This window comes from Chrysemys picta, chromosome 8 (assembly GCF_011386835.1).
Source record: "Chrysemys picta bellii isolate R12L10 chromosome 8, ASM1138683v2, whole genome shotgun sequence".
Taxonomy (NCBI): Eukaryota; Metazoa; Chordata; order Testudines; family Emydidae; genus Chrysemys; species Chrysemys picta.
In genome coordinates, this window is record NC_088798.1 from 31771528 (window position 1) to 31784335 (window position 12808).

The window sequence follows — 12808 nt, forward strand, 5'->3', positions numbered from 1 at the left end:
TTCTCCCTCAGCCCGGCTCTGGGTCTGACGCTCACTTTGTCCCGCCTCTGGAGGCTGTTGTTGGACTGTCGTGTGGAAATACAGCTGCGGGACTAACGGCTTAAGTGGCTGCCTCATGGTTTTTATTTGATTGACATGTTGGTGCAGTAATTGTAGCCGGTACTAACATAAAAGGAGTAGAGCGGGCTGGGGGATTGGGGTCTGACCTTCTGGACCGCTCTTGCAATCCCCAGCACCAGGCAGATCGCTGATCATTTGCACCCTGTCGTTCGACCACTCAAGACCCCCGCAGACTGTGGGTCACTATTCCTTGCGGGTGCTCCAACCCTTTTGCAGATGTGGGTGCTTGAAATCTAATGGAATAGTAAGTTTGGATGAAAGCATTTTGCGTTTGTGCCACGCTTTAATCAGATGGATGCACTATGTCCCCCTTTGATTTGTTCCTGACTTGCGTTGCAAAGAGTTGTTACCCCCAAGCTTTGGGTTGAGAGAACCCTGGGTAACACAGATCCGCCCTGAACTATGTGGCGTTACCTTAATAGACTCTGCCCTGGAGAAGTTGCACTTTCACAAGCACTGAGATTCACATGGAGTAATCTGTGCCATGTTTTATTGCTGTTGTGAGGCTATGTCTAATCACTCATTCATCCCAATTACTCAGAAAGCTCATCTGCGGACATAAAAACAGCTATCTTGGGGACATCTCAACATAAGCTGTAGAAATAATTGGCATTTCTAATCACTATTACATTTGTTATGCTGCAAATCTTCTATCTTCAAATACAGATATGGCTCTATGGTTATTTACTATTACATTTTGATAGGCAATTATAAACTATTGAATTGTGTTAGGTACTAAAACTCTTGTTTCTAAGGTCAGAAGCCAAAATTCCACTGTTGTATTATTTTGTATCATCAGTCTAAGGGATTAGTAAAATTTAACTCATACTATACCCTAGGAACCCAGTTTCTCACAGAAATACAGAAATTATATATTTGTTATATTTATATTAGCAGATTTGTTAAATTTTAAGAGACTTGACAAAGCTTGAAAAAATGGCAGCTCTAAGCCTCAGTATTGTTTCCCCTTTCTCTACTCCACCTGCCTTTTCCTATGTGCTTAATTCCATATTCTCTAGTGTAGACCGTTTGTAATTGAGCCAATTGTTTTGCACCAACTGAGGTACAAGCATGTTACAAGCTGAAGCATGTTAACAACATTAACAGTTTTGTCCTGCACCCAAACTAGGACTCTGCTCAACAGATTCTGCTGTAATGCCCTCTAGGTCACGTGCAGGGCCAGCATTAGGTGGTGGCAAGCAGGGCAATTACTCGGGGTCCCATGCGACAGGGGCCCCTGTGAAGCTAAGTTATATGCTTCAGCCCTGAGCAGCAGATCTCAGGCTTCCAACTCCTGAAAGGGGTACAGTAGTTTGGAAAGGTTGAGAACCACTGCTCTAAGTAGATATCCCACAGTTCCTGGCACAGCTCCCAGGTACAGTTCACACTGGGAGATTTCAGAAGGTAGTGTGGGTTACCTCCGAGATTATGGGATTTTTGGAAGGAGAGGTCAAACTGCCATAACGCCCCTGGAATCTCAGAATTTCCCGGGGATGTATTCCATAACTCATCTGGAGCCAATTTCATTGCCAAATTATTTTTTCAGCATGGAGACCTGATCTAACTCTACTCAATCTCCACTATTATAAGGGGTTTCTGGTGGAGGGTTGTTTGTTTGTTTGTTTGTTTTTTGAGATGGCAGTACAAAGTAACTAAAAAGACAATGGAGGATGTTCTGGCTGAAAGACCAGGACCAAGATCAGGAACGGAGAGAGAAGCCAGATTGTTGCTACCAGCCCACTCCATGGCTGTACAGTTTACTTGTGGATAAAGGCACTGTTGGACTAAACCCCTGACCACTGATTGGTTGGATTTAGGATATGCTTACATGGCAGTCGGAGTAATTGCATCATGGACTGACATAAAAATAGCAGTGAAGATGTGGTGACACAGGCTTCAGCACAGGCTATACAAATCTGCCAGGAACCCTGTACTCCTGTTGCTAACCTGTGCTGAAGTCAGTGCTGTTTCTACACTTCTATTTTTAACTGTGCTAGCCAGATTAAAGCTCGCATGGATATGCCTCATGCTGCAATCATACCTCTGATTGCAGAGTAGACATATCCTAAATTGTTCTCAAGACTTCAGAAAATCCGCACTGACTCCAGATTCCAGAACATGGAAGGGAATATTTCTAGAACTGTTTTCTGAGTTTGTTCCAACTCTGCAGTGCAAGACCACAATGATGAACGTCATGGGGAAAAAAAGAGCAAGGAATCATCCTCTAGAAGCAGTCTGCTCTGGATTACTTCGATTCAATTGGGAACCAGTTTGAGGTTGGTAAAACCACACAAAGCCTCAAGGGTATTCAAAGATGAGGCAGCTGGTAGAGCACTTTCCATAACAGCCTCTTCTTTAGGACTCACTCCCCTCATCCCCTTAGCTTGAAATAACCTAAGTTTATTAACCTTCATAGCACAATGCAAGGCCCATTCCTGTTTTCCAGAGATCTTAGTTAAGGTTTCTAAATATGTGTTTTGCTGTGGAGTTACTGGTGGTGGTTGGGGATAGGCTGATTAAGAGTTGAAAAGGAATTACAGGAGTGATCTATTCCAGAGTTGTATATTTAAGGATTGTCAAGGAGCATCTAGAGCAAGGTCTCTTATTTTTATGTGTGCATATATAAATCAAACTAAACTTTTAAACTCTTACACCACCTGCTATTTTAGAACTTTGAAGATTAAATACTTTCAAAAATAGTAATTTGAAAGTAAAACAGTAATGATTTAACACATTTAGAATTGTCTACTCACCAAAAATTGCATTGGTTTAAGTAAATCAATTTTGTTGTGTGTGTTCATAAGCTGTTAGGTACTAAGTCCCTGGAGCTAGCTAACATTCACCATTTCGAAGCATTTCTCAATTTCCCTTCACATCACGCTATGATGATATGTGAAACACAACGTTCCATCTTCAAATCCTGCTATTTCCAACTGGCTCCTATACCATTACATCAGAACAGCTCTTATTCTTCTAATTCTGACTTCTTCCTCCTAAGCCCTAACACAGTTATATGATGTATTTATTTTTTCAGTGCCGTAGTAAATCTCCCACCCCCAAAATGTGGATTCCCGTGATTATTTTGTGAAATAGCCAATACTTTGGAAAGACGGAAAATAATTCCTTGGATCACATTATTTGCAATGGATAAATTGTTATTTTAGCTACTCAGCATGTAGCCTCCCAGAGAGTTATTTGCAATTCCATATGAATCATGTACTGTATTTAGAGTACATTAGCTTTTAATGGTATAATGAAATACCTATGTATAAAATAATTATACCAGATGGAATAACTAATACAAATATAAAAATCAAGATGTAGGTTTATTCCAGTTCTTCAGGATCACCTCAGCTGCATCCAGTGTGCTGTCTTGCTGCAAGTATAGAATGCCACAATTATTGTAGGTACAGAGCTCTACAAAATAAAGTATCAGCCATTTTTTCAGCACTACAAACTAGTATTTTTTGACAAAGTTACAATTGTATCTTGTAAATATCCAAAGGATTCAATAATTTGCCACTAAACTTTGTAACTATATATCTAGAGGGTACACCAAGAAAGGAATTCAAAGTTAAGATTTCTTGTAATTATTATAACATTTCGTACATTAAAAATATCATTTCCAAACAACTCCTTTGCTTTCCTTAGTGTCAATACTATCAAACGTATGTAGAAATCACTCCCATTACATTTGCGTTGCTATCTACTGCATTTACAGTAGTGGGCTTGTCCAGGCTACATTTGAAGTCATGCTAGCATAGTTAACCTACCCTGTGTGTAAAGGTGGGTTTTTTTGTTTTTAAATACCCATGTAATGAAGCTGTGCTATGAATTCCCCCCCACTCCAAGCATGGGTATTCCATATTCTGGACAGTTTTGTGACTTGGCTATAGCCCTGTGAGTTGCATATGTAGTCTATAACTTGATTTGCCTAGAATTTTCTTAGAAATTATCTCTGTGCATACTGGGCAGGGAAAAGAGGCAGTCAGGTTGCTTTGTGTTTCTGCAACCTCACCACTCGCCATTTCTGTTCCTGCTTCAAATCAGCATGGGCCTGTATTTTGTATTTTTTTTTCTTCTATGTGTTTATTGTTGCATTCTTAATAAAACTAACTTTTCAGTAATGCTATTAAAAATGTCAATATAAAAACAACCAAATAACTAACTGCTTAACAGCAAAAAACAACACAAAACAACTCCTTTAGATTAAACTAGCACAAACACTTTAGTAATAAGCAACACTGCTATCAGAACGGTCTTCTAGAGCAGGACACAAACTTACTTTGATGAAGCAAAAACGTATATATTTCTCAAACTGCTTTTTGGTCTCTGGGCCACAGAATGCTGTAAGAGGAATTGCTGACAGTTTCTGAAATGATGAAACATAATGATTTGCCTATTACACACAGATAAAGTCAATTTTAGGTTTGATAAATTGTTCAGCCAAGATTTTGGAGCCTTCCCTTCCTTCATTAGAATTGAATTGACTTAATTTTCAGAATTCACATATCAAATATAAGTACCTAATCCTGCACCAGTGAAATCAATGGGTTTATCTTGATTAGGAAGAGTGATCAAGTTTAGGTGTGGCATGTGCTAGCTAAGTCTGACCCAAACTCAACCACTTTTTCTAGGCAAGACTGGTAGCAGGATCTTGCCTACTACAAACATGTAAGTGTGGAAAACACCAATTATTGGGACTTGTCTTTATTGTTTTGCGCTAAGACTACAAGCTACATTTTCAGTAGGATGTTATAGTTCAGCAGGATTTTAGCCACTAGATTCCCACAGTTAGTGTGATATGCACAGCAAAACTTCTAGGCATGCTTTAAAATGTAAATATCTGAGCTATATCCTTTTATAGGTGCAGGTATATTTTTGTTTTAGGTATAAAAATATTCCTAATTTTTAATTATATCAGAGTGACTGGGTATAAGAGACATCTTACCTTAGATTTTATCATCCATTTCACAAATTTATAATCATAATGTTGATTCGCCTCCATATCAGACAGATCCACATCTAAAATAAAAATGAATGTAAAATGGAGCATAACATTATAGGACCTCCCAGATTCCAGTGGGAGGACACTTATCTCTCAGTATTCTTTATTACAGTTGATACTAGAATCACTACAAAAACTCCATTCAGAGTCTAATCCTGGTTTTGACACTGACTTGTATGACTTTGGTGGGGGGGGGAAATGGGATATTTACCTATTTCAAGGGGGTACTATGAGGCCTAATTAACATAAGTGCAAAGTGCTATTACAGGCAGTCAATGGAAGACATGAGAATGGGGCCAGGTCTACACTAGGAACTAGGAAAAATCCACACCTCTGAGAGATGCAGCTATAATGACCTAGCCCCTGGCGTAGACAGCATAATCATAAGAATTCTTCCTTTTGACACAAGGAGGTCCATTACCTATGGCATTGGCAGAATCCCTCCCATCAGTGTACTACCTACACTGAAGTGCAACAGCTGCAGTTGTGCCTCTGTAGTGTTTTAAATGTATAAATCCCTAGAGGAATGAATTCTAGGGTAAATTCTTCCTCTGATATTATGATATCCAAAACTTTTGGAAGGATTGGTAAACTCTGGTGAAATTTGAAAGTCCTTTTAAATATTGATTGAACTAAAGTGCTTTACAGTGCCTCCAGTGTTTGAGTGACTTTAGATTAAGGGGAAAAACTGAACAGGAAAGTCTGTGGGTGTGGGCCCAAGATTTTAAGGCGCAGATCAGTAATTCTCAAACTTTTGCAAATCATATACCTTCCTAAAATAGAAATCCAGTTAACCACCTTCTCTCCCAACCCTAATTACACATCTTCCCTGCAATAGCCATCAGACTTGATTAAATGAAAAAGTAATACAAAGGCAGTAATTAGAAATCAAACCACTCAAAAATGGATGAACGGATTTTACCAAAACTTACAATTATAATCACCTCTGGGCCAAGTTCACACACAGAACATTTTAGCCCAAAACAGAGTTTGCTTGAAAGTGTTATGAGAAACTGAGAAAAGGGGGGGCCGTTAAAATGGAAGTTGCACTTTAATCTTAACTATAGCATATGCTCCCACTCCCTCCATAATAAACCTTCACTAACTGAGTGCAGAAACATCAGCAATCATGAAGTATCCTCCATCTGGAATGACAGGTTTCAATCCAACTTCTTGGAGTAGCTGAGCCATCCGATTACGCTTGCCTACCAACTCTCGAGACAGCGAGTAAAAGTAGCAGTCTGGGTCATCCATGCGTTTAAAGTCAATCCAAAGTGCTTGTGCCAACGCCTCCTGCAAACATAATCAGCATACAAAGATTTCTTGCAGGTGGACCTTTGCACCCCTGGAGAGTCCTACTGAAGTTACCGGGAGAGGTCGCTGGGACGTTGCATGGTGTATGGGCCTTCTCACATAGATCCCTTTGCAGGACCAGGGTCTTACTGAGTCCACAAATACCCCAAACCACTGCATCACAAAATGTAACTTGTGTATTTATTTTGACAAGTTATTATTTACTCTTTCTAGTATTGTAACACCTAAAAGTCCCTATCAGGATCAGGACCCCATTCTGCTAGGCATTGCTCCAGACAGAGGAAGTCACAGTCGTTGCCTCAAGAGTTTACAGTGTAATTTGAAGTATAGTTTAGCTTTAATTATTGATGCTAATACATGATAGAATACTAGTAAATAAACTGTAGACTGTTTGGTAAAAGTAATTCACAGCAATATGAGTTGTCACTGCAGCATCTTGTAATTACATTTTTGCGGAGAAAGGAGTGAGGCTGCCAGGCTTTGTGCAACAATGCTCACCTTTGCAGATTAATGCAGTGAGAATTTGCAAGAATTTTTTAAATTGCCTCATTAGTGACTCTCAAATTTGCCTTCTCTACCAGCACGCTTATCCCCAAGAAACTACATAAAAATATTTAGACATCTCAAAATTCATATTGATTTGTATTAATTGTATTGCAGTAGTGCCTAGAGGCCCCAGATCCTTTATGGAAGACACAGTACAAACAGAATCTCTCTCCTCTCCCATCTGTATCTACCTGTAATGGAGTTGGGCATGTATACAGCGTATTCTGCTGAACAACTTGCAAATGTTTTATCAAATGCTGTGGACCAATGGACCATCCAAGCTAAGGGAGAGGAGAAAACACAGACACATCTTAAACATAAGGCAAGTTAGCAATTAGAACTCATAATAAAGAATTAAAAGTTGAAAGAATTCGAGGTATTCACAGTGGGAAGAAGCAACAGTGCACTTTTGTCGACATAGAAACTGCACAAGTTTTGCTAAATGGCAGGTTTAGAAATGCTGGAGATCAGACTCATATATACTAATTAAAATTACCTTGAACTCTGCTGTTGTGTAGCACAAACCTAATGCATCACATACCATCGGGCAGAAAACAAACTGAGTGTTTACACCGTAATAATTAAAGTTATTCCAGCTTTTTTTATATAAACACTTCCATCTTTTGTTTCCTAGGCACCTTCTTCATGTCACACAGGTGTTTTAGATGCATGGAATTGCCCCAAAATATATCAAAAACTATACAATGGTATACAAGTCCCTAAATGGCAGCCGAGTGACTGTCTCTTACTCACAAAGTGGTATTTTCTTTTGCTGTCCCTTTGTAGTGTGTAACCATGCCGTCAAATTTCTTATTCTTTTCCTACCCTGCCAGTTTGGGTTTTTGTTGTTGTTGGTGTTTTTTAAACTGTTAGAAGTATGAGTTAATTGCTTCGCTCTCTTTTTGGAGGACTTCACTACTGATGTTATATGGGGCCATGATTTGAACTGTTCCTCCCCTTCCCCCAAATCATTGGTAGACAGAAGTAGCGGAATTAAAGTTTCAAGCCACCTTTATAAAGGAGCCATAAAAGGCAAAAACAAATGTTTTGTGTGTGATACACAACCAAATATACACTTGGCCAAATTCCATACAGAAACTAGTGTGCCATGGTGTAGACTGGATACAGCTGATAAATAAGTAAGAAGAGAAAGGTGCTGCTCAGATTATGGATATTTTTGCTAACATACTTGTTGCAACTGAAGTTGAAAATCTGCTGCTAGATGTTTTAATATTTTTGTATTTGTTTTAGTAATCAGTATAAAGCGTTGTCATTACTTTACCAGAGCGAAATAAAATATTATTGGTCACAAATAATGGGACCTCAAGCTAGCCTGAATTGTTGCATTTCCAATGTATTACGGGTGCAATTTTGTAGGCTAAAATAATTGTGCACACAAGCAATGGTGTTCTAGACTGATCTGTGGAAACCATAAGATCCTTAGATGTTTTAATGCCAACATTTACACCCGCTTCACAAAACTGGAAACAGGTTTTAAACAATACTCTGTGTTTATCCTTCGGCAGTCTTGGCTCTTTCTGCAAAGCAAATAGTGTTTTGTACTTAATTTTTTAATATTCACCCTTCTGTTTCATTTCCACAAGCGTTTATTTTTACAATTAATAAGAGCATTGTTAGAGAGTGCATATTAAAGGTAGGTAGCATCTCCAAGTGAATATTCTCTGTAATTTTTTGTGAGTTGGATACACAGTAAGCTTTCAAATGATAGAATGCAAAAATAGACAGGGTTCAGGTCAGATAAATACATATTATTTATATAACAGATCTCTTACTCTTGTTATTCTTACCTTCCAGCCAGTGACACTATATGTCTTTCCAGCACTTCCTATAGTTATTGTTCTCTCCCACATGCCTGGCAGTGTAGCTGTACATAAAATAAAGTGACTTGGTTGCCAGTGTACATTCATGTTCCATACAATCACAAAACCTGTACTGGTCCTAGCTCAGAGCAGCAGTATTTTAAATATAATATTGTAACAAACAAAGCTAGGAGAAAAATTCTTAAATTAAATGAAAAATGGACAAATGTATTTTGGAATAGAAATTAGGCAAGGATCAACAAAAGAAGAAAGTTAAGGAATGAGGCAAGACACACAGAGTGAAAACATCTTTCGTTTTAGTATGAATTTTGTTCTTGTGAAAAGGTACCAGACTGTCAGCCCTGGAGACCAAGGCCTTCATCTAACCACAGAACAAATGCTGCATGACCACTGGCAAGCTATGCTACATTTCCCTCTCACTGTGCTTTAATCTGAATTGGAGGGATCACCCCTAGAAATCTACCTCCTCTATGGCCATTCAGTCCTTGTCCACTCTGCTGGTGCTGCCATTAGGAATGTTAACCAGTGCCAGTTGTGGTGACTGAGCCATCCACACCCCCAGACATCTACTAATTCTACGTCAGCAACTCGAAAAACATCTATCCCTTGAGAATAAGTTTCGAACTGAGAGGGGGTGAAAGAAAGGGCAATGAAGTAATTTCTCTGCTGTCACCGGATAACAGCAAAATCCAAATAATCATCATGGGATTGATTACAGTGTATCTCAAAATCCATAGTATCTGCCAATCTTCGCTACCGTTTATAAAATACACGGGAATAGTTGAACTGTTACATCTACTACTGAGACTCACAACTGTATCCCTGTAATGCACAGTCTCAGCCTTCCTGCAGCCAGCCAAAGTGTTTCTCAACACGTCAATTTCTGTAGAATTTAAGCTTTAATTTAAAAAAAAAAAAAATCAATGTCAAATCCTTATGACTACAGGTACTGGTGCTATTTCCCACCAAAATTTAATATTAACATACTTAAATAGATTTCATCAGCTGCTGAGAGTCAAAATGTGCCTTCAGACTTGCAGAAAGTGGATTCCTCACTGAGTTTTGCAGAGTTAGGTTATGTCTACATTAGGAGCACTTTACTGGTATAGGACTAGTGCTATACTATACCAGCAAAGTGCCCTAGTGTGGATGCAGAGATACTGGCAAAGCTACGCTTCGTACCAATATAGCAAAACCACCTCCCAGGAATGAAAACAGGTTTGCTGGCATGTCTGCATCTAGACCAGGGGTTTCTGCCTGCACAGCTTTATCTGTCAGGGATCAAACCTCTTCACACTCCTGACCTGCCAGCATAGTTATGTCTGTCAAGAGTGTGCAGATGTGTGACCCCTGACAGACATAACCATGCTGGCAGAAGTCTGCATTGTAGAGCTGACCTGAGCTACAGAAATGAGCCTTCCAAAAGCATCCCTGGCTATCTGCTTTTGGTTGAAACTCCCAGATCCGTTCTATCTAGCATATACAATAGGTCTACTCTGCAGGTGGGAGGTGTGATTCCCAACTCAGGTAGACATACAGGCACTAGCTCTGATCAAGCTAGTGTGCTAAAAATAGCAATGTGGCTGCAGCAGCGCAGGCAGCTAGCCAGAGCCGCCACCCAAGTACATACCTAGGATCTTAGACATGATTGTGCTTGTGCAGCTAGCTTGAGCTGCCACCCAGGCTATTTTTAGCGCACTAACTTGATCAGAGCTGGCAGATTTACCGGAATTACACCTCCCAGCTGCAGTGTGGCTAAATCCAGGAGTTATTTGCTCTTTTCTCAACACTTTTGGATGGTTCTTGGGCTGTTGGTTTATGCCACAGACCTTGATAGCTCTTTCATCTCGGATTTCTGTAGTATCCAGCTACACGGGGATTGTTAGCTGGACAAGTCTGTTACAATGATCAGCAGTGAATTAGTTAACAGTGGATATGTCTACACTGGGATAAAAAACCCACAGTTGGCCCAGGTCAGCTGACTCGGGCTCAGGCTCCAGGGCTGAAAAATTGCTGTGTAGACATTCGGGCACCAACCCAAGCCCTAACACAGCAATTTTTAGTCCTGCAGCCTGAGCCCCATAAGCCTGAATCAGCTGACTCGAGCCAGCCACAACTGTGCCACAGGGCTTTTATTCTAGTGTAGAAGTACGGAATGTTGACATTTACACTATATAATGACCCATGAAGAGAAGGGAGTTACCTCACAAGTGGAGAACCAGTGTTGACAGGGCCAATTCGATCAGGGTGGATGTAGTCCACTCCCAATAAAAAACTTCAGAAACAGACTTCAAAGAGAAACTGCAGAACTAAAATTCATTTGCAAATTTAACACCATTAATTTGGGCTTGACTAGGGACTGGGAGTGGCTGGCTCATTACAAAAGCAGCTATGCCTCTCCTGGAATTGACACCTCCTCATCTATTTTTGGGAGTGGGCTACATCCATCCTGATCGAATTGGCCCTGTCAACACTGGTTCTCCACTTGTGAGGTACTCCCTTCTCTTCATGTGTCATTATATAATGCCTCAAGTATCAGGGGGTAGCCGTGTTAGTCTGTATCTACAAAAACAACAAGGAGTCTGGTGGCACCTTAAAGACTAACAGATTTATTTGGGCATAAGCTTTCGTGAGTTAAAACCTCACTTCTTCGGATGCATCCGAAGAAGTGAGGTTTTAACTCACAAAAGCTTATGCCCAAATAAATCTGTTAGTCTTTAAGGTGCCACCAGACTCCTTGTTGTTTTTATATAATGCCTGCATCTGTAATTTTCACTCCATGCATCTGAAGAAATGAGGTTTTTTACCCACAAAAGCTTATGCCCAAATAAATCTGTTAGTCTTTAAGGTGCCACCAGACTCCTTGTTGTTTTTATATAATGCCTGCATCTGTAATTTTCACTCCATGCATCTGAAGAAATGAGGTTTTTTACCCACAAAAGCTTATGCCCAAATAAATCTGTTAGTCTTTAAGGTGCCACCAGACTCCTTGTTGTTTTTGTGGATACAGACTAACACGGCTACCCCCAATACTTGACAATTACACTGTCATTGCCAGGCCTCAGAATTAATGGTGTATTGAGATGAATGAGCGATCACACCTTTCAGGGTGCCTCTTCACTAGGAAAAAAGGTGTGTTCTTAACTCATGCTATCGAACACATGGTAGCCGGGGACACTCAGGAAAGTTAATACAAATTAACTAAAGTTGAGAATTTAAAGTGAATTTGTCAAACCACGTTAAATTTTTGTGGCACCTTAAAGACTAACAGATTTATTTGGGCATAAGCTTTCGTGGGTAAAAACCTCATTTCTTCAGATGCATGGAGTGAAAATTACAGATGCAGGCATTATATACTGACACATGGAGAGCAGGGAGTTACTTCGCAAGTGGAGAACCAGTGTTGACAGCGCCAATTCAATCAGGGTGGATGTAGTCCACTCCCAATAATAGATGAGGTGGTGTCAATTCCAGGAGAGGAAAAGCTGCTTCTGTAATGAGCCAGCCACTCCCAGTCCCATATGCCATCATGTGCCAGCAATGCCCCTCTGCCATGTACATTGGCCAAACCGGACAGGCCCTCCGCAAAAGAATAAATGGACACAAATCGGACATCAGGAATGTTAACATACATAAGCCAGTAAGTGAACACTTCAATCTCCCTGGTCATTCTATTACAGATTTAAAAGTCACTATCATTGAACAAAAAAACTTCAGAAACAGACTTCAAAGAGAAACAGCAGACCTAAAATTCATTTGCAAATTTAACACCATTAATCTGGGCTTGAATAGGGACTGGGAGTGGCTGGCTCATTACAGAAGCAGCTTTTCCTCTCCTGGAATTGACACCTCCTCATCTATTATTGGGAGTGGACTACATCCACCCTAATTGAATTGGCCCTGTCAACACTGGTTCTCCACTTGCGAAGTAACTCCCTGCTCTCCACGTGTCAATATATAATGCCTGCATCTGTAACTT

The 12808-nt window shown here is 40.0% G+C and overlaps 1 protein-coding gene and 1 long non-coding RNA gene across 18 annotated transcripts in view; one reads left to right on the forward strand and one right to left on the reverse strand.

Annotated features, from left to right (window-relative positions):
* Nucleotides 1-161: 161 nt before the first annotated feature.
* KYAT3 (kynurenine aminotransferase 3) overlaps nucleotides 162-12808 on the reverse strand; it is a 40286-nt gene continuing 27639 nt past the window's right edge. For 9 of the 17 annotated variants that reach the window (XM_065554201.1, XM_065554208.1, XM_065554203.1 and 6 more), the window contains 6 exons: nucleotides 8797-8873; nucleotides 7180-7269; nucleotides 6235-6421; nucleotides 5072-5145; nucleotides 4406-4492; nucleotides 3345-3496 (listed from right to left, as the gene is read on the reverse strand). In XM_065554201.1, coding sequence (XP_065410273.1) covers nucleotides 3434-3496; nucleotides 4406-4492; nucleotides 5072-5145; nucleotides 6235-6421; nucleotides 7180-7269; nucleotides 8797-8873 — 578 coding nt within the window. In that variant the 3' untranslated portion in view covers nucleotides 3345-3433. Of the gene's footprint in view, nucleotides 354-3344; nucleotides 3497-4405; nucleotides 4493-5071; nucleotides 5146-6234; nucleotides 6422-7179; nucleotides 7270-8796; nucleotides 8874-12808 lie in introns of those variants that run through there. The other 8 variants (XM_042840535.2, XM_042840536.2, XM_042840534.2 and 5 more) reach the window with 5 other exon arrangements.
* Nucleotides 228-3753, forward strand: LOC135973013 (uncharacterized). The gene is made up of 2 exons (XR_010589697.1): nucleotides 228-364; nucleotides 2291-3753. It is a non-coding gene; the product is annotated as an uncharacterized LOC135973013 (long non-coding RNA).